The following is a 22,330-nucleotide window of genomic DNA, read 5'->3' as shown; positions in this document are numbered from 1 at the left end:
CAGTACATGTATATACAGGACCCCCTACTCCAACTATACATTACATGTATATACAGGACCCCCTACTCCAACTATACATTACATGTATATACAGGACCCCCTACTCCATCTATACAGTACATGTATATACAGGACCCCCTACTCCATCTATACAGTACATGTATATACAGGACCCCCTACTCCATCTATACAGTACATGTATATACAGGACCCCCTACTCCATCTATACAGTACATGTATATACAGGACCCCCTACTCCATCTATACAGTACATGTATATACAGGACCCCCTACTCCATCTATACAGTACATGTATATACAGGACCCCCTACTCCATCTATACAGTACATGTATATACAGGACCCCCTACTCCATCTATACAGTACATGTATATACAGGACCCCCTACTCCATCTATACAGTACATGTATATACAGGACCCCCTACTCCATCTATACAGTACATGTATATACAGGACCCCCTACTCCATCTATACAGTACATGTATATACAGGACCCCCTACTCCATCTATACAGTACATGTATATACAGGACCCCCTACTCCATCTATACAGTACATGTATATACAGGACCCCCTACTCCATCTATACAGTACATGTATATACAGGACCCCCTACTCCATCTATACAGTACATGTATATACAGGACCCCCTACTCCATCTATACAGTACATGTATATACAGGACCCCCTACTCCATCTATACAGTACATGTATATACAGGACCCCCTACTCCATCTATACAGTACATGTATATACAGGACCCCCTACTCCATCTATACAGGACAGGTATACAGGACCCCCTACTCCATCTATACAGGACAGGTATACAGGACCCCCTACTCCATCTATACATTACATGTATATACAGGACCCCCTACTCCAACTATACATTACATGTATATACAGGGCCCCCTACTCCATCTATACAGTACATGTATATACAGGGCCCCCTACTCCATCCATACAGTACATGTATATACAGGGCCCCCTACTCCATCTATACAGTACATGTATATACAGGACCCCCTACTCCATCTATACAGGACAGGTATACAGGACCCCCTACTCCATCTATACAGGACAGGTATACAGGACCCCCTACTCCATCTATACATTACATGTATATACAGGACCCCCTACTCCAACTATACATTACATGTATATACAGGGCCCCCTACTCCATCTATACAGTACATGTATATACAGGGCCCCCTACTCCATCCATACAGTACATGTATATACAGGGCCCCCTACTCCATCTATACAGTACATATATATATATATATATATATATATATATATACAGGACCCCCTACTCCATGTATACAGTACATGTATATACAGAACCCCCTACTCCATCTATACAGTACATATATACAGGACCCCCTACTCCATCCATACAGTACATGTATATACAGGGCACAACAGGTATACCAAACTGTGACTGGGTAACACTGCTACACCAGACCTGACCAATACCGCCATACTGTGCTGGATAACACTGTCATACCAGACCTGACCAATACCGCCATACTGTGACTGGATAACACTGCCATACCAGACCAATACCGCCATACTGTGACTGGATAACACTGCCATACCAGACCAATACCGCCATACTGTGACTGGATAACACCTCCATACCAGACCTGACCAATACCGCCATACTGTGACTGGATAACACCTCCATACCAGACCTGACCAATACCGCCTTACTGTGACTGGATAACACTGCCACACCAGACCTGACCAATACCGCCATACTGTAACTGGATAACACTGTCATACCAGACCTGACCAATACCGCCATACTGTGACTGGATAACACTGCCATACCAGACCTGACCAATACCGCCATACTGTGACTGGATAACACTGTCATACCAGACCTGACCAATACCGCCATACTGTGACTGGATAACACTGCCATACCAGACCTGACCAATACCGGCAAACTGTGACTGGGTAACACCGCCACACCAGTCCTGACCAATACCACCATACTGTGACTGGATAACACCATCATATCAAGACCTGACCAATACTGCCATACTGTGACTGGATAACACCGCTATACCAGACCTGACCAATACCACCATACCGTGACTGGATAACACCGCCACACCAGACCTGACCAATACCGCCATACTGTGACTGGATAACACCCCCATGCCAGACATGACCAATACCGAAACACTGTGACTGAATAACACTGCCATACGGGTAAATACAACCCTGCAGGTATACAGGACACTACAGGTATACAGGACCCCAGAACTATACACTACAAGTGCACGGGACCTCCACAAAACTATATACTACAGGTATACAGGACCCCAAAACTATATACTACAGGTATACAGGACCTTCACCAACTATATACTTCAGGTATACAGGACCTCCACCAACTACATACTACAGGTATACAGGACCCCAAACTATACACTACAGGTATACAGGACCCCAAAACTATACACTACAGGTATACAGGAACTCCACCAACTATATACTACAGGTATGTAGGACCCCAAACTATACACTACAGGTATACAGGACCTACACCAACTCTATACTACAAGTATACAGGACCCCAAATATACTACAGGTATACAGGAACTCCACCAGCTATATAGGACCCCAAACTATACACTACAGGTATACAGACTTTGTTCACACAAGACATTTTTGTACTTTTGATACAGGACCTCCACCAACTCTATACTATAGTTATACAGGACCCTCAAACTATTTACTACAGGTATACAGGACCCCCGAACTATATACTACAGGTATACAAGACCTCCACCAATTATAAACTATAAACTACAGGTATACAAGACCTCCACCAACTATACATTACAGGTATACAGCACCAACTATATACTACAGGTATACAGGACCCCCGAACTATACAGTACAGGTATACAGGACCTTCACCAACTGTACACTGCAGGTATACAGGACCTCCCTCAACTATACACTATAGGTATACAGCCCCCCCAACTATGCACTACAGATAAGCGAGACCCCTAAAAACTATACATTGTGGGTATAAAGAACCCCTCCAACTATGCACTACAGGTATACACTAATTCCACTGATTAACTCAGATAAAACATTACCTTTAGCTTGACCTCCTGGGCACCTTAGAACAAATCTAATTAACACACTGACACTTTATACCCGGGCAGCGCCGGGTACATTTTCTAGTATACAATAATCACATCCATAACTTCTCACTACCTGACAGGCCAATACAGTGTTATTTTGACCTCTATCTGGGTGGTATGTATCAGGGTTGCATTAATCTATTGTATGAAATAGTACAGTACAGTGGTACCTTGGTTTAAGAGTAACTTGGATTGAGAGCGCTGCTTTGGTTTAAGAGCTCTCTGTACTGGGTGGGATGGAAAGTCAGGGAGGGTATACAGCACTGTACTCTGACCCAGGAAGTCTCCCTCACCTTCAAAATCATAGAAGATCCACTTCAGGCTGGGGCTTGTATCAGGGCACAGGAGTGTGGAGGTAATCTCTTCACAGCTGTAACCCCTCTATGTGCCCACATCTGTCCTGCTCATTCCTTCATACTCCCTGCAGTCTCTGTCAGCCCTTGTGTTTCCCATCCTCTCCATTCCTGCTATAATGTGCCTGCACTTACTCAGCTATATACACTGCTGCTAAAATGTGCCTGCACTTACACTTAGCCATTCACACTGCTGTATAGAGAAGTTTCTGTCACTTTCCTCCTGCACAGCTGTCATTCTCATTGGTCCATGCTGAACACCCCCCTTCCCCATTGCTGTGATGTGACCCCACAGACCTCTGACAGCAGCCCTGCTTCTCTATTCTAGACTGTTGTATTACACTACTGCTTTTGGGGATCTGCAGCTCCATCCTGTATCTACAAACTGCTGCTGTTTTTCAGGTTTATACACGTACTATACATTATACTCCACATGCTGATTGCTATATTGTACAGTAACCTATATTATTACATATTCAGCTGTTTCTAAATGTTGGAACCAACTTTCTGCATATCAGTGATTTCTAATGAGAAAATTTGCTTTGCTTTAAGAGTTATTTGGATTACAAACACGGTCCTGGAACAAATTATTCTTATAATGCAAGGCACCACTGTATATTGCAAAGTGACGGACACCTTGCAGTTATAAAGCAGGGATGGGGAACCTTCGGCTGTCCAGCTGTTGCAAAACTACAATTCCCATCATGCCTGGACAGACGAAGCTTTAGCTATAGAGGCTGCTGAAGCTCTGTGTCCTTCTGGTTGCTATCCAGCATACGACACTTTTGAAAAGAGAGGCATGAGATTTTGTGGTTTTAATACATAGGTGCAAGTGACTACTGAAACTAGTTTTTGGCTACTGCATTATGTAAAGGATCACCATTGTAGCATTTCTGGAAACTAAAGTAGGTGTGTTTATCCAGTTCACTGCCCACATAGATTAAAAAAAAAAAAAAAAAAAAGGAAAGACCCCTATAAAGCCTCCAGATCATGAGGACTTTCTACCTAGCCAGGCAGAAATTTTATCCCAGAATGATACATTTTTTTACTCTTTCACCAGCATCTTCTTTTGATTTTGGCACATAAAAAAGCAGATGTCCCTGCTGGCTGGGGAGAAGATTACACTGCCACACATTCCCCCCAGAACTCCCCCAGGATCGCAGTGGGTCTCAGGAGAGACACCTGCTGACATCAGCAACTTCTAAAATGTCTGAGGCCACGTCAGAATTTGCTAGTTACTAGTAATGCCTAGAGAGGTTGTCCACCCAAAAACCTGTCCCCTGTCCACAGGATAAGGAACAAGTAAGAGATGGCAGGGGTCCATGGCATTTCTTATTTCTATACTGGCTCCCAGCTAACATCTAGCTTAAGTATTTTTTAAATGCCTAATGTGTGACCCCCAGTGATTGTGAGAGTAAAGTTTTTAACTGAGGATACATGGGGATTTTGGGCACAAGAGGGGGTCCTGCCCCCTAAAATAGGCGTTGCACTGTGTGGATGGTGCTACTTTATACCAAAGATACATTTTTCAACATAAAAGTGGCAAAGAAGACTACCCAGCAGTCACAAGAAATAAACCACAAATGCATTTCTTGCCACTGTCAGGTTGCAGTGTAACACAGTGCACACCTTGTGCAACCAAATAGCCCGCACCCTCTCTGCACAGGGTCGCACCTTGCTGTGCACGATAGTCATGATGGGCCCATTCACCTGAAGAACTGAGGTGTAGGGAAAGACTGAACAAGCTGCAGTGCTAAAGTCAGAATTGTGATGGAGTACTCTAGTGCTAGAACATCGCTGTAAATTATTATAAATAACTGTATAAAGGACATAATTCTATCAGTCTGCCTGTAGTACAGCAGCTTCCCCCCCCCCCCCCCCCCCCCCCCCTTTGAGCTGAAAAAATCATTGAGGGAGGTTAAAAACACCTTTTAAAAAAAAAAATCACTGTATAAATACTGTACATGGTGCCGATTTTATGATAACCACAGCTGATCCCCAATTTCTCCAGCTATTGCAAAACTACAACCCCTAGCAAGCCCTGACAGCCCCCCCCTCCCCGACCTGTGCCAAGACTACAACCCCTAGCAAGCCCTGACAGCCCCCCCCCCGACCTGTGCCAAGACTACAACCCCTAGCAAGCCCTGACAGCACCCCCCCGACCTGTGCCAAGACTACAACCCCTAGCAAGCCCTGACAGCCCCCCGACCTGTGCCAAGACTACAACCCCTAGCAAGCCCTGACAGCCCCCCGACCTGTGCCAAGACTACAACCCCCAGCAAGCCCTGACAGCCACCCCCCAACCTGTGCCATAACAACCCCCAGCAAGTCCTGCCAGCCCCCCCCAACCTGTGCCAAGACTAAAACCCCCAGCAAGTCCTGCCAGCCCCCCCCCAACCTGTGCCAAGACTAAAACTCCCAGCAAGCCCTGCCAGCCACCCCCCAACCTGTGCCAAGACTAAAACTCCCAGCAAGCCCTGCCAGCCACCCCCCAACCTGTGCCAAATCTACAACCCCCAGCAAGCCCTGTCAGCCACCCCCCGACCTGTGCCAAATCTACAACCCCCTGCAAGCCCTGCCAGCCACCCCCCGACCTGTGCCAAATCTACAACCCCCAGCAAGTCCTGCCAGCCACCCCCCGACCTGTGCCATAACCCCCAGCAAGTCCTGCCAGCCCCCCCCCGACCTGTGCCACAACAACCCCCAGCAAGCCCTGCCAGCCACCCCCCAACCTGTGCCAAATCTACAACCCCCAGCAAGCCCTGCCAGCCACCCCCCCCCTGACCTGTGCCAAGACTACAACCCCCAGCAAGCCCTGCCAGCCCCCCCCCTGACCTGTGCCAAGACTACAACCCCCAGCAAGTCCTGCCAGCTGCCCCAACCCTAGTGAGAACTACAACTCCCAGCAAGCCTCCATAGTTGTAGTTTGCCACTGTCTGGAAGGACAATGATCTCCACAGACGGCCCAGCAGAGCTGTCATAGTCCCCTTCACACATTGTACTGCTCTAGAACAGGCACAGCATGCAGCAGCAGGCAGAATGTGTCCGTCAGAGCGGCGATCCCTTCCACCCTATGCTGCAGTCGCCTTGGTGGGCGCACTGACATCACGGCCCCTCAGCCTCCCAGCTATACACGGCTGTTCACACACATACGATTACCGCATATACTGACATGAGCAGTTCGGCAGTTAGAGAAGTGTCGCCCCCCGGCCGGTACCCGGTAGGCACGGAGCCGCGGCTGCCGGTACACCGACAAGGTGTCAGCTCACTTTGCAGAAACAACAATGCGCAAAGAAAACAACAATCGTACATACGAGGTGATGGACACAGCCCGCCGCCCCTCACTCCTCCCTGCGCAGCTACACAGCAAATGACGAGCACTCCGTCACCGAGCCCAGCGAACTGCTCCGTTCTCACAGTTACTCTTTCGGTTTCCGGTTCCGGTCTCGGTCTTTCCCTTCCCTCAGTCTGACTGAACCGCGCTCCGCCACCAATCACGTGACAGCCGACGCCCCGCCCACCAACCAGCTAAACAAGACGAGCAGCGGCATCCAGGATCTCCACACATGACGTCTGTGTCCAATTTTTTTTTGTTCAACGAACTTTATTACCATAAGTAACGTAGAATATAAGCGCACGGACACAACCCATTATCACTTCATCCAGGCCGACTATAGTAATCCCGCTAGCTGCTGTGCCCTAGGACGTGTCGCTGCGGGTAACGGCAGGGCGGACGGTCCCGGGGCTCAGAGCACTGCAGGCATTGTCAGGGAGTAACGTACGGCCTCCGTGTTCTCACAACCTGCACAGTATTGGCATCTAGAGTGCGGATAAGATGTAACCAGATGACATGGGCGAGTTGTTATCAACTTGTTTGTTCGGGAGCTGTATAAATAAAGTTTATTGAAACGTACACAGCTTCACCAAGGGATCCCCTGAGAGAGCGGTGCTCAGGGCCGCAGTGATGTCAGTGGTTCCATCCAATGCAGGTACGCATCCACACAGCTGTATGCAGACAACAAGTACAGCCCTCGTCTATACTGACTGGAGAGGCCGGCTTCATACACAGCTGCAGTCTATACAGCTCTGCTCTCTACTAGGGGTTTTACCATCAAGATCAATAGGTCTAAATATAATTGAGATGATCAAGCGGTTGTGAAGATGTCCTCTGTGAGCTATAGCTATATAGATAACCTGCATGTGCCTTCATGGTGGCCTGTTGCCCTCGGTTACGACTGCCTGAGGATCACCCACTAAGACAGTGGCGCAGGCTCAGTTCTACAGTCTCCTGCTCTGTCCTGGATGTACTGACAGGCTGCACTGCACACACAGGCAAGGGGGATTGTGGGAAAGTATGTGCTCAACGGAAAGCATGGCAACAACGGACTCACAGGTGATCAATACAGTGATGTAAAAAATTTTACTTGAAAAACAGGATATTTTTACTTTTTTAGTAACTTTGGTTCATGGAATACCAACTTTAAGCTATGTCTCCACCTAGCGGGGAAAGGTACTCATCTCGTAATAAAGACGGACGTTAATAATAATCAGGATTTCACCTGCTGTGCTCCCTAAACATAGCCCTAGGGCCAGTTCACATGGAGCAAAAAACAGCAGAACTCTGCAGCAGAATCCCGTCTGCCCCAGTCTCACACAGTGTGTCCGTGGGAGGGCTTGCGTGTCTCCACTTTCATAGCTCTCCACTCAAACACACTGGGAGACTGAGACAGGCGGAGAGCTCCACCGACTGAGACTGAGATTCCGCGGCGGAGAGCTCCACCGCTTTTGCTCTGTGTGAACTGACCCTAAGGGTACATTCACACTTACCGGATCTGCAGCAGATTTCATTTAAATAACTGAACACAGCATCAAATCTGCACCATCGAATATGCTGCAGATCCTGTAGGTGTGAACGCACCTGTAGGTGTGAACGTGTGGATCCTAAATGTGATACAGCCACCCCACCCCCTTAGTCTCGCTTCATTTTATGGGTGAACATTATGGGTGCCATCTAGATGAGGCTTTTTTTGCATTTTAGCCCTGTCTCCCTGCATTGCTCCCAATTTTCTGCTGGGATCCTGAAGCTCCCGGTCTTATGACTTCACGGCCCCAGCTCAGAAACACCTGCTTATCCAATCGGAGGCAGGACACTGCTGCAGTCACTGACTGGCTCAGTAGGTAGTTTCTTTGAGGTCGTCGTATGAACTAAGAGACTTACACAGGGTCAGGTAAGTAGGACTTTATTATGTTTCCCCCACCCACTGCCCCCCCTAGACTTTTCTCTGTTGCCTCTTTAAAGGGGTTGTTGTCTGGAGTGAAAATTGACATGTGTAAGATGTCAAAAGTTTCTTTTTTTTCTACTATTAGTTACGGGGTATCAGTTCTGAAACCCCCACTGATTACTAGGTATAGTCAGGAGAAGTGCACAGCTGTACACGTCACTCTCTGGCTTGTCACACCATCTGACTTTTTGAATCAAATAAACTCCATTGTAAACTTTCCTTGGTGCCAAGACCCTGACCAGTGAAAACCCTGGTCTCCAAACTGTGGCCCTCCAGCTGTTGCGAAACTACATTTCCCATCATACCTGGACAGCTAAAGCTTTGGATTTGGCTGTCCAGGCATGATGGGAAATGTAGTTTTGCAACAGCTCGAGGGCCACAGTTTGGAGACCCATGCGAGCCTGGACATTGTTGTGGGCTGTGTTTTGAGCAGCTTCTTTGGGTTGTAGCAAAAGCTATGGCTTTATATGGCTAAAAAGCTTATTAAATAAGTCCTAGACCAGGGGTGGGGAACCTCCGGCCCGCGGGCCGCATCCGGCCCCTGAGACCTCCCGATGCGGCCCACAGCTCCCCTGTGATGCGCGCCGCTCTGGAGGAGGAAGGAGCCGGCATACACAGCATCCTCCGGTGTCTGTGACAGCTGCCGGATACAGGAGGATGCTGTCTATGCCGGCTTCTTCACCAGCAGAGCGGCGCGTGTCTTCAGTCTCCTGCGGGCCGCGCGCGATGACGTCATTTCATCGCGCGCCGCCTGAAGGAGAAGACCGGCACAGAGGACCTGGGACAGAAGAGGACATGGGCAGCGTGGGAACGGAGGTAAGGTGAGTGGGATGTTTATTTTTTTATTTGGGGGTTAACTAGGCCACCAGGGACATGCCTGATGGGGGTTAACTAGGCCACCAGGGACATGCCTGATGGGGGTTAACTAGGCCACCAGGGACATGCCTGATGGGGGTTAACTAGGCCACCAGGGACATGCCTGATGGGGGTTAACTAGGCCTACCAGAGGCATCACTGGGGGGTTAACTAGGCTACCAGGGACATGACTTGGGGGTTAACTAGACTACAAGGGGCATCACTGGGGGGGTTAACTACAATAGCAGGGCATCACTGGGGGTTAACTACAATAGCAGGGGAACAATACTTTGCCTTGCCCTGGGTGCTGCAAACCCACACTACTAACTGCCGCACATGGTATGCGGCCCTCGAATGATTTTATTAATGCCCGACCGGCCCTCGACATGGAAAAGGTTCCCCACCCCTGTCCTAGACCATCCCAATAGAAAAAAAGGATGGAAATACAATTGTGATTTCTGATGTGAGACCATGATGTCCACATGTGGCTAGATAGTATGTAACTTGGAGGGGAATCTATACCAATGGGTCAGTATCTTGTAACCGTTTTTTTGGAGGCACGAACTGATGGGCGACTTATGAGCCAAAGTGAGTACCTTCTCACATTGCCTTGGCGAAAGAGTACGTTTTATGTCTGACTCCCATTTAAGCAGATAGTCAGAGGGAGGAAGTCACATAGAAGTCATTGGGGCTTTGAATGTCAGTTTTTCGCTCATATAATCTGTATAATAGCAGTAATATGTGCATTATTTTACATGGGAGTTATTTAAAAGAGTTGGATTCTATTCGAAGAAGTGGAAAATATCTAACATTATATTTTGGTGCAGTTTTTATTCATTACAAGGCCAAATGTGTTTCTTTTTGCAATTTCCAAGATTTCAGACTAGGTGCACTTGTAGTATTTTGCACAATAGTTGGATGGTATTTGTAGGCAAAACCTACAAATTTGTAAATATGTAAATCTTTACATTATCATTTTTCTATGTGTCCTGTATTCCAGGTTTTGGCTAAAAAGACTGACCAAATGACTCATACAAGTGAATGGGGTCGTGTTGGCAATTACAGACACTTGTATGAATGATGGGGTTTTATGGGCTTTAAAAGCTGCCTCTCTTATACATCGAGGGGAAAACTCACAAGTATGATAGACCCCTAGCTGAAATTCAGTTTTTTTATAATAAGCCAAGAGTTTTTATAAAAAAAAAAAAAAAAAGCTCTGGAGCTTGCAGTTTACAGTGGACGAGAGGATTGGTTTGTATAATGCCATCTAAAATAACAATGAAATGGGGTAGTGCTGAGCCAGAATCCATGTATGGATGGTGGGGATATTGTTGAATAGACAGTGACCTATTAGGCCAGAGTTTGGCAGTCTTTGTTTAGTATTGTGTTCCACTGAACTCAATCGGAAAGTGGCTGGTGATTCCCATTCAGTAAAATTTGAATTCAAAGGGTGAATGATCTTTGTTGCCCATAGCACCCAATCACCACTCAGCGTTTTTTACCAGGAATATAAATGTTTGAAATCTGTGCTGTCATTGGCTGTTATGGTGGACAAAGGACATTCCTTCTGTATCCTACTTATCGGGTTTTTTTTTTTTTTTGTTTGTTTGTTTTGTAGAACATAGAACATATTGTATTTGTAGAACGTATAACCTTCAGCTGACATCGTGCATGTCGGCTGATGGTTGTCTTTTATGGTGCGTTTACACGGAACGACTATCGTTTGAATTTCCGCGATAACGATCGTATTTGAGTGATAATCGGCTAGTGTAAACACGGCGAACGATCAAACGATGAGTGAGAAATCGTTCATTGTGATCTTTCAACAAGTTATCAAATCGTTGTTGGTCATTCGCTAAAAATTTGCAGATCTCTTTGTGTAAACAGTCTTTCACCGATTCACCCAATGTGTGAGATAGGCTTAAGCGATCTTAAAACGATCGCAATAACGATTTTTTCCAAAAGATATAACTGTTCTATGGAATATAGATTGGTAATAAAATGTATATACTAAGTAACTTAGTAATTTAGTTGATGAAAACCTGATGTAAAATCTATCTACAGGGCACCTGCTTCGTAGAAATAATGAAAAAAAAATGTCCACACGCAACTTATATTGTTTTCTTTGTTTATACAAATAAAGTTAGGGGGAAAAAAATGCTGACGTAATGCGCAGCCGCTAGTTTACCTCAGGGGGAAGAGGCGGCCCGTCGTGTCACGTGATTAATGGCGGAGCGCGGCTTAGCACGGCCGAGGGGAGAGAAAGACCGAGACAGGAACCGGAAGCGTAAAGAGTGTCTTTAGAGAGCTGCCTAGTCAGCTGAGTCGTTAACGGCGAGGGGGTGATAAGAACGGAGGAGGTGACGGAGGGCAGTGGCCCTAGCTTCGTATGTATATAGTACGTTCGTGCATGGTGGGTTTGGCAAACAGTAAAGGGGCCTTTCCTTTACCGGAACAACCTGTGGCGGCTGTAGCTGTTCTCTTTTACCGCTGTACTTTGAGGTGTCCCTGACCTCCCACACAGCACGCTGCTCCTGGGGAGTATAGGAGAGGCCTGACATAGGAAGTGAGGGGGAAGCCAACCTGTGGCCTCCTAGCAGACACACACAGCTGGGGGTCGTAGTGTTGGGGCACACTCCATGAGTGTGAGGGGGCTGTCACATGGATGAGAGATCAGTGTCTGGGCTAATGTGATTGATAAGCATTTATTATATTGTATACTACTCTGCTATCTGCAATAGCTTCTACTCTATTACTTTAGAGAATTTATCTGTAAAATCTTAAATAACAATGTATGGAGAACATACTCTCATCTTCAGGGCATCACATTGGGATCTGAAGGCTAACATTGTGAATAAAATCCTTATACATGCTCTGTTCCGCCAGTAACTGCAAAAGAAAAACTAAGTTACGAATTGTTACAGGATGACACAAATATAAAAATAATTCTATTTAAAGAGAATGTACCATCAGGTACACACTCTTAAAAATCGCACATGAATCAAATGGCACTGGCACAAGGAAGCTGGTGCCGCGGTCCTGTTTTTGAACCACGGCCCGGTTCCCGCGTACGGCGCCATTCAATTCATGGTTACCGGCCCGGGAGTGAAGCACTGGAGGCGGCCCGGGCCGCCCACCGTGTGAAGAAACCCCCACCCCTTAATCACGCCGCGCCATTAGAATCAATGGAGAGGTGGAACACGGAATGTGAGAATGCAGCCTTAGGCATGCTGCAGAGGACACAACAGTAATGTAAATGTACCTTTCCCGCTCACCTGCTGGATCCAGGCAACCTGCTTTCCTCTGCTCCCACCAAAAATGGCTTTAGCATAGATTCTATGGTGACGTCCATTTCCTATAGGAACACATTAGTGGATGTTATAAAAACACTGACAGCAGCGGTTGCACTGGATTCAGCAATGACGAGGGAGGCGGACAGGTAAGTGTACGTTACTGCCATGTCCACAGCAGCATGGCTAAAGACACTATTACACGGGCTGATTCAGAGGAGCAAGCTCGCTGCTGCAGCTATTACACACGCCTAAAGCAAGTCCAGGAGAGGGGCTGCCTGGCCGATCATCAGATTGTCTGTGCAGCCCATAGGAGATAGCGGCGGTCTGCTGTCACTCCTATTACATGGAGCAAAGGCAGCAGATCATTGCTAAGCTGATACTTTCTGTTTGAGCCTGTTAAAAGACCGTGATCAGCCGACATCCAGCATGTTGGCTGATTGTTGTTTTCTATTACACAAAGCGATAGGGCCTTAAAGGAGAAGTCCGGCCAAAATTAATTTTTGATATGTTGTTACTTATGAAAGGTTATACAAATTTCTAATGTGCATTAATTATGGGAAATGCACATATAGGGCTATTTCCCTTAATTTAATAGATCAGGAAGTGTTAGAATTCTCTCAGATCCAGTGACGTCACAACGAAAGGTGTAGTTCCTATGGAGTGTCCAGCAGGGGGGCGCTCTCTCTATAGAAGTCTATGGGACTTTATTGTTTCTATGGATTTCTATGTAATGTAATGTAGTGTAGTGTACAGAGCTTTATTGAATAAATAAATCTATGGAATACTTTGGGGAGCAAGTGTCCCTGCTCCCCAAAGTATTGCATAAATGTATTCATTCAATACATTAGGATATCACCGTAAGCCCGCCCATCTGCCGCACTCCCACCGATCCGCCACATATACACTGAACTACAGCTCCCATCATCTGCTTATAGTATGAACAGGTGATGGGAGCTGTAGCTGGGTAATGGATATCACTTGCCTGTGATGCCACTGCTTATGCCGCCGGGCGCAGGGGGTAGCCGCTCAGTACACAGGAGCGCTCCCCCCTCCTCCTCCTTCTTCCGGGATACCTTCCCCTATAGCACTGCTGACTCCCCGCCTGGCCTCCGCTCTCATATACCGGCTCCCGATGCATCCTGGTGTCTGCGCTGAGGCATCGGGAGCTGGTATATGAGAGTGGCAGCCAGGCGGCGAGTCAGCAGTGCTATAGGGGGAAGGTTCCCGGAAGGAGGAGGAGGGGGGAGCGCTCCTGTGTACTGAGCGGCTCCCCCTGTGCCCGGCGGCATTAGCAGTGGCATCGCAGGCAAGTCATATCCATTACCCAGCTACAGCTCCCATCACCTGTTCATACTATAAGCAGATGATGGGAGCTGTAGTTTAGTGTATATGCGGCGGATCGGCGGGCTTACTGTGATATCCTAATATATTGAATGAATACATTTATGCAATACTTTAGGGAGCAGGGACACTTGCTCCCCAAAGTATTCCATAGATGTATTCATTCAATAAAGTACTGTACACTACATTACATTACATAGAAATCCATAGAAACAATAAAGTCCCATAGACTTCTATATAGAGAGGGCCCCCTGCTGGACACTCCATAGGAATTACACCTTTCGTCGTGACGTCACTGGATCTGAGAGAATTCTAACACTTCCTGATCTACTAAATTAAGGGAAATAGCAGTATATGAGCATTTCCCATAATTAATGTACATTAGAAACTTGTATAACTTTTCATAAGTAACAACATATCAAAAATTAATTTTGGCCGGACTTCTCCTTTAACCCTTTGAGGACCAGGCCCAAAATGACCCAGTGGACCGCGCAAATTTTGATCTTAGGGTTTCCGTTTTTCCCTTCTCCCCTTCTAAGAGCTCTAGCACTCTCAGTTTTCTATCTACAAGCCATGTAAGTGCTTGTTTTTTACAGGAATAGTTGTACTTTGTAATGGCGTCATTCATTTTACCATAACATGTATGATGGAATTCCAAATATATTATTTATGAAGATATAAATAGGTGAAATCGTAAGAAAGAATGCAATATGGTAACGTTTGGGGGGTTCCTGTGTCTACGTAATGCACTGTATGGTAACAGCGACATGACACTATTATTGTATAGGTCAGTCTGAACACAACCATATGCAGGTTACACAGATTCTCTAATGTTATATATATTTTTTTTTTTATGAAATCCTTTTTTTTGGCAATTAAATATTAATAAAATGGGCCTATTGTGACGCTTATAACGGTTTTATTTTTTCACCTATGGGGCTGTATGGGGTGTCATTTTTTCCGCCATGATCTCTAGTTTTTATTAATACCATATTTGTGAAGATCGGACGTTTTGATCACTTTTTATTGATTTTTTTTTAATATATAATGTAACATAAAATCGGTAATCTGCGCACTTTTTCCCCTCTTTTCGTGTACGCCGTTTACCGGTCGCAATGATGCTTGTTATATTTTAATAGATCGGACAATTACGCACGCTACGGTATATTATATGTTTATCTATTCATTTTTATATGTTTTATTTATATAATGGGAAAGGGGGGTGATTTAGACTTTTATTGGGGGAGGGGTTTTGGGTTAGTGTGTTAGTGTTTTGAACTTTTTTTTTTTTTTACACTTTTGAAGTCCCTTTGGGGGACTTGTACATACATTACTTTGATTTATACACTGATGAATGCTATGCCGTAGGCATAGCATTGATCAGTGTTATCGGCGCTCTGCTCATTGAGCCTGCCTGTGCAGGCTCAGTGTAGCAGATCGCCGATCGGACCGCATGGAGGCAGGTAAGAGACCTCCAGCAGTCCGTTTCAACGATCGGGACCCCCGCAGTCACACTGCGGGGGTCCCGATCGGTAAGTAACAGGGGACTCCCCCTGTCACTTACACTTAAACGCTGCGGTCGCGCCGCGATCGCGGCGTTTAAGGGGTTAATGACACGCGGCAGCGCGATCGCTGCAGCGTGTCATTACCGGTGAGATCCCGGCTGCTCACTGCAGCCGGCCCCCACCTCCTATGAAGCGCGCTCCGCTCCGGAGCGCGCTTCATAGCGGGAATAACACCCATGACGTAAGGTTACGTCATGGGTCGTCTGGGGACAGACTTCCATGACGTAACCCTACGTCCAGGGTCGTCTAGGGGTTAAAGGAGAAGTTTGGCGAAAATTTTTATTTAAGTATTGTATTGCCCCCCAAAAGTTATACAAATCACCAATATACACTTATTACAGGAAATGCACGTAAAGTGCTTTTTTTCCCCCTGCACTTACTACTGCATCAAGGCTTCACTTCTTGGATAAAATGGTGATGTCACGACCCAACTCCCAGAGCTGTGTGGGCTGTGGCTGCTGGAGAGGATGATGGCAGGGGGATACTGAGGGAAACGGCACTGGAGGGACACTGAGCATACCTCTGCCATCATCCTTTCCAGCAGCCACAGCCCGCACAGCTCTGGGAGTCGGGTGGTGACGTCAACATGTTATCCAGGAAGTGAAGCCTTGATGCAGTAGTAAGTGCAGGGAAAAAGCACTTTATGTGCATTTCCTGTAAAAAGTGTATATTGGTGATTTGTATAACTTTTGTGGGTTAGTACAATACTTTATTAAAATTTTTTGCGTCACTAATTGTACTTTGCAATGACAGGCTGAATTTTTGCATTTGGTACACTATGAAACCAGAAAAGAATTCAATGTGTGGTGAAATTGAAAAAAAAAAAAAACGCATTTCTTTTATTTGGGGGAACTGTGTTTTTACGCCATTCACTCTGGGGTAAAACTGACTTGTTATGCATGTTCCTCAAGTCGTTACGATTAAAACGATATATAACATGTATAACTTTTATTGTATCTGATGGCCTGTAAAAAATTCAAACCATTGTTAACAAATATACGTTCCTTAAAATCGCTCCATTCCCAGGCTTATAGCGTTTTTATCCTTTGGTCTATGTGGCTGTGTCAGGTGTCATTTTTTGCGCCATGATGTGTTCTTTCTATCGGTACCTTGATTGCGCATATATGAATTTTTGATCGCTTTTTATTACATTTTTTCTGGATTTGATGCTACCAAAAATGCGCAATTTTAAACTTTGGGATTTTTTTGCGCTGACGCCGTTTACTGTGCGAGATCAGGAATGTGATTAATAGTTCGGGCGATTACATGTTTATTTATTTACTTTTATTTAAAACCTGGGAAAAGGGGGGTGATTCAGACTTTTATTAGGGGAGGGGGCTTTTTACTATAAACACTTTTTTTTTTTTACACATATACTAGAAGCCCCACTAGGGGACTTCTAGTATATACACTTTGATCTCTCATTGAGATCTTTGCTGTATAGCTATACAGCAAAGATCAATATGATAGGCACTCGTTTGCTTTCAGCTGCTGCAGCCGGAAACAAACGAGTGCCGAGCCGGGGACTGCGCCATCTTGGATGAGTCCCCGGCCGGCATCAAACAGGGAGATCGCTCCTCCGGGACAATGCTCCAGGCAGATTGTCTCCTATTTATCAGCTGTGTGAATACTGAACATGGGCTGGATCGTTAAAGGGGTAGTGTAGCGCTAAGAAATTATTCACAAAATACAACTTTGTAATGTATGTTATGTATGTGAATGGCCCCCTTCCCCATGTTCCCCCAACCCCCGCCCGTGGACCCGGAAGTGTAGTGCATTATACAAACCTGATACGCGTCGACCCCCGTCCGCCGTCTTTTGACAGTGATGTAATCTTCGGTAGGCCGGTCGACCCGCTCCTGCCGTCCCTCATGCCGGCTCCCTCTGTTGCGTCATAACTGTCGCGATTGGCTGGCATGAGGGACGGCAGAAGTGGGTTGGCCGGCCTCCCGAAGGTTACATCGCTGTCAGAAGACAGGGGTCGACGCGTATCAGGTATGTATAATGCACTACACTTCGGGGTCCACGGGCGGGGGTTGGGGGAACACGGGGAAGGGGGCCATTCATTTTTATGTGTTTTATTTATAAAATGGGAAAGTTGGGTGATTTTTTTTTTTTACTGGGGAACGGACTATGGTGTGTTTTTAAAAAACGATTTTATTTTACACTTATGTCCCCCTAGCAGACTCTCTAGCCAGTTCCCACGCTTTGTGAAGTAAGCTCAGCTCCTGAGCTCACTTCATAACGCCACCGGACCCACTGGTGTAAAGGTACGTCATGGGTCCCTAATAGAGATGAGCGAACCTCGAGCATGCTCAAGTTGATCCGAACCCGAACTTTCAGCATTTGATTAGCGGTGGCTGCTGAACTTGGATAAAGCCCTAAGGCTATGTGGAAATCATGGATATAGTCATTGGCTGTATCCATGTTTTCCAGACAACCTTAGAGCTTTATCCAAGTTCAGTAGCCCCCGCTAATCAAATGCCGAACGATCGGGTTCGGATCGACTCGAACCCGAACCCGGTTCGCTCATCTCTAGTCCCTAAGGTGTTAAAGGGGAACTATCTGCAGGTTAGCCCCGTGCCCACTTGGGATCTGAGGATAAAGGCATGTCTGTTACCTTCATCCTTGGTGCTGTTTATTCTGACATAAGATAACTGGCTGGTGAGATCCAATTACTTATCACTCACCAATGTTCAGAAGCCCCATAGAGAATGAATAGAGCTCGGGCCACTCACACACAGTGCACTTTATTCATCCAGTACAATTTTTCTCCATTCTCTTTGTTGGACGACAGGCAGTCCTCTATCTAATTTTGGGGATGGTAATACTCCTTATAAGGTTGCTAATATGTTAAGAAACTCAGACTGCATGTGCAATTAGAATTCGAGATGAGAGAATTTACAGTACAAATGAAGCAAGTCGCTTAGTTAACTTGGCTTATCAGCTGACTGCCTTTAAAGTCCGTTACACGCCACCAAGGTGCCTGGAAAAGCTGGATCCAGTTCTGGTAGAAGTTTTCCAGGACTGGATCCAGCTTTTCCAGGCACCCGGGGTGGGGCAGCATTGACTTCGCTCATCTCTAATTAGAATGTGTCTGAAAGCATGCCCCCACTGGCTCACAAATAGCTGTGAAATGTTGGCAGGAATATCATCCACATGGTGCGACTGTTAGGGGCATGAGAATGTGGCCTTAAAGGGGTAGTGCGGCAGTAAAGAATTATTGACAGAATAACACACATTACAAAGTTATACAACTTTGTAATGTATGTTATGTCTGTGAATGGCCCCCTTCCCCGTGTCCCACCACCCCCACCCGTGTACCCGGAAGTGTGGTGCGCTATACATACCTGTCACATGCCGACTCGTCTCCGATCTTCAGTCTGCGACGTCGTCTTCGGGCGGCCGGGCCGAATCCCTCCGAGCGTCCTGAGTGCCGGCCGCCCTCTTCAGCATCATTAGATGCTCAGCTGCGATTGGCTGACCACAGTTATGCTCAGCCAATCGCGGCTGAGCAGCTGATGACGCTTAAGAGGGCGGCCGGCATTCAGGACGCCCGAAGGCGACATCGCAGACTGAAGATCGGAGACGAGTCAGCACGTGACAGGTATGTATAGCGCACCACACTTCCGGGTACACAGGTGGGGGTGGTGGGACACGGGGAAGGGGGCCATTCACAGACATAACATACATCACAAAGTTGTATAACTTTGTAATGTGTGTTATTCTGTCAATAATTCTTTACCGCCGCACTACCCCTTTAAAGTGACTGTACCACCAGGCCCAGGCTGAAGCACTGGAGGTGGGCCGACCCACCCCCAGTTCGAAGAAACCCCAGCCACTCCATGACGTGACCCCATTAGAATCAATGGAACCCCATCATAGAGGGGCGGGGGTTCAGACTGAGGAATTCTTGCGGAAAATGTCTGGAATTCCGTCAGCTTTTCCGCTGGCTCCATAGACACCATTCTATGGGCCGGCGTATTCCGCGATCCGCTGAAAGAAGTGACGTGACACTTCTTTCAGCGTATAGCGGAATACACCGGCCCATAGAATGGTATCTATGGGGCCAGCGGAAAGGCGCCCAGATGTTCGGGCGGACAGCTGACGGAATTCCACGGACATTGTCCGCGAGAATTCCGCAGTGTGAACCCGCCCTATGGGTGGGTCCAGGGCTGTGGAGTCGGAGCTAGTTTTGGCTGGAGTTTGAGTCGGAAAAAAATGTACCGACTCCAGCTTTAAAAAAAAATCTTTAAAAAATGTAGAATTGAATTTTGATATGAATTTTACAAGTTTTGCTCATGAATATATATTATAAGCAACATTCTAATAGGACACTGGCCCTTTTACATAAGGGTGGTCATGGAAAAGTTGTCGGTCACTATTTTGCAGTTTGTTTCTGAGCTGGAAGAGGCCATTGTGTGGGGGGAGATCTGTGCTGTTCTCTTCCTGGATGCTGGATGACTGTATGAGCAGCAGTGTAATACAGTTCTGTAAAGTAATGCTGATCGGCTGCTGCTGATTGCCCCCCCCCCCCCCCCCCCAGAGCGCGCTGAGGCAGGAGAGATTTCTTCCTTGCTCCGTACACAGCGCCTGTCAGCTTAGTTTTATCGGGGTGATCGGGGAGTGGCAAGCTGGACGCTCATGTGACCGGACCGGAGATCTCCTTGGGGGGGCCAATAACGGAGAGGTAAGTATATTAGGAAAGGGTTAACCTTGGTTAACTCTTTCCATTGCTAAATTATTGATTTTTTTCCTGGAATACCCCTTTTAAGTATGGTGAATATTTAGTATTTAGAAGACTGTCAGCTGAAGAGATCACCTGCTCCATCTAGTCTAGTTGTGAGTAGTTCAGGACATGGAGGCTGGAGCCTGGCTGCATCTACTGCACACACAGGAGAAGCTGCTTTATATGTTTCTTTATTCCCTCAGAAGTCGCCCGAGGGTCATGTAGGACATTAGGGAGAAGCTACTGAGCCAGTGTGATAACTCCCCTGGTATATGACTGGCCATTTATGAAGGAGCAGGAGTCGGAGCTGCGGCTTACCGACTCCACAGCCCTGTTTGGGTCGTCCCACCTCCAGTGCTTCAGCCTGGGCCTGGTGGTACAGTCACTTTAAGGCCCTATTAAACGAAACTATTATCGGCCGTATGCAGCCAATAATCGTCTAGAAGGCAACGAGCAGCCGACATGAACAATGTTGGCTGATCATTGCAGTCAACATGTTGAAAGACAAACAACTATTATAGCAGCGACATGCTGCCATTGCTCTGTGGAATAGGAGTGGTGGCAGCAGATCGCTGCTATGGGCTGCCTGGACGATCTAGCGATCACCCGGGCAGCCCCCTCTGCACTCGCTGCCAACATGTAATAGCGGGGAACGAGGAGAAAACGGGCGCTGACAGACTTTGGCTTATGTTCCTTAATCCACTAGCTTGACTTAGGACCACCAACCCTAAGTTAACAGATGTACGTGAATAAATGGCAAGGTGTATGGAATGTCTTTATCAATGTGTTTCCCCGTTTTACACCACTCAAATGACGACAATTATTGCCTTTTCCATTGTATACCCCAGGCAGAAGCCCTGCTCTGCCCCTACTTTATCATGATTTACCCATGGCAGAAAATGTAACTGTTAGAACTTTCAAAATCCAAATCAAGTGTAGACTTGAAATTTTGCGAGTTTGCAATATACATTTTTTTTTTTTTATCATGCTGTAAAACAAAGCTGTACTTACCAGAAATCCAGGTCCAGTCTCCTGAAGGCAGATTTTTAGTCTTGTGCTGGTTGAAAAATAAAAGACTAACTACATGAAGTCTGACTTGTACAGAGTCTCAGATCATCTGTCCGTCAATCACATGACTGCCTTCTCTGTGAGCGCTCAGATAACCTGGGAAACACAGGACTTTCTGTGTTACTCTGATCACTGTCCCTGTTAGGCAGCATTCACACGTTCAGTGATAGTCGAGGTCCGTGAATGAAGTCTGCTATCTACCTCCCGTGATCCGTGAAAAAACATCCCATTTACATCCGTGTCAATGTTTTTCAAGCTTTTACACTGATTACATCACATTTGTGTTTTCACGGATTGCACAGGTACATGGATGTCAGATCCATGGAACCGGTGAAAAAAAACAGATTTCATAGACTTCAAAGGGGAAATCAATGCCATGATCTCATCGGAGTTATGACGTTTTTTCACTGAACAGATTGCAGGTCTGTGAAAAAAACAGAACGTGTGAATAGCCTTATAAAAAGCATTGGACTATAAAATTGTCCATTATCACAGACAACTTCATGTAACATGTGAATGCAGCCTTAGTGTATAGTCTATAGATAACACCCTTTCACCCAGATTGTCTCCTGTTGCTGTACCTGATCATCTCCCCTGTCACTGTGCCTGATCGTCTCCACAGTTCCCCATTACTGCACCTGATTGACCCTTTCC

The 22,330-nt window shown here is 46.5% G+C and overlaps 2 protein-coding genes across 16 annotated transcripts in view; one reads left to right on the top strand and one right to left on the bottom strand.

The window, feature by feature from the left end:
• SAP130 (Sin3A associated protein 130) overlaps nt 1-7,803 on the bottom strand; it is a 33,736-nt gene extending 25,933 nt beyond the window's left edge. For 2 of the 7 annotated variants that reach the window (XM_069975334.1, XM_069975337.1), the window contains exon 1: nt 7,738-7,803. In XM_069975334.1, the coding sequence (XP_069831435.1) occupies nt 7,738-7,743 (6 nt within the window). In that variant the 5' untranslated portion in view covers nt 7,744-7,803. Of the gene's footprint in view, nt 1-6,853; nt 7,035-7,737 lie in introns of those variants that run through there. The other 5 variants (XM_069975335.1, XM_069975336.1, XM_069975340.1 and 2 more) reach the window with 4 other exon arrangements.
• WDR33 (WD repeat domain 33) overlaps nt 7,054-22,330 on the top strand; it is a 95,139-nt gene continuing 79,862 nt past the window's right edge. For 2 of the 9 annotated variants that reach the window (XM_069975324.1, XM_069975323.1), the window contains exon 1: nt 7,210-7,532. In XM_069975324.1, the coding sequence (XP_069831425.1) occupies nt 7,508-7,532 (25 nt within the window). In that variant the 5' untranslated portion in view covers nt 7,210-7,507. Of the gene's footprint in view, nt 7,115-7,209; nt 7,533-7,832; nt 7,937-11,869; nt 12,079-20,545; nt 20,570-22,330 lie in introns of those variants that run through there. The other 7 variants (XM_069975331.1, XM_069975330.1, XM_069975327.1 and 4 more) reach the window with 7 other exon arrangements.

The sequence above is a fragment of the Dendropsophus ebraccatus genome, chromosome 6, assembly GCF_027789765.1.
Source record: "Dendropsophus ebraccatus isolate aDenEbr1 chromosome 6, aDenEbr1.pat, whole genome shotgun sequence".
Classification (NCBI taxonomy): domain Eukaryota; kingdom Metazoa; phylum Chordata; class Amphibia; order Anura; family Hylidae; genus Dendropsophus; species Dendropsophus ebraccatus.
Note: the sequence above shows the minus strand (reverse complement) of the source record. Positions and strands in the feature narration are given on the sequence as shown.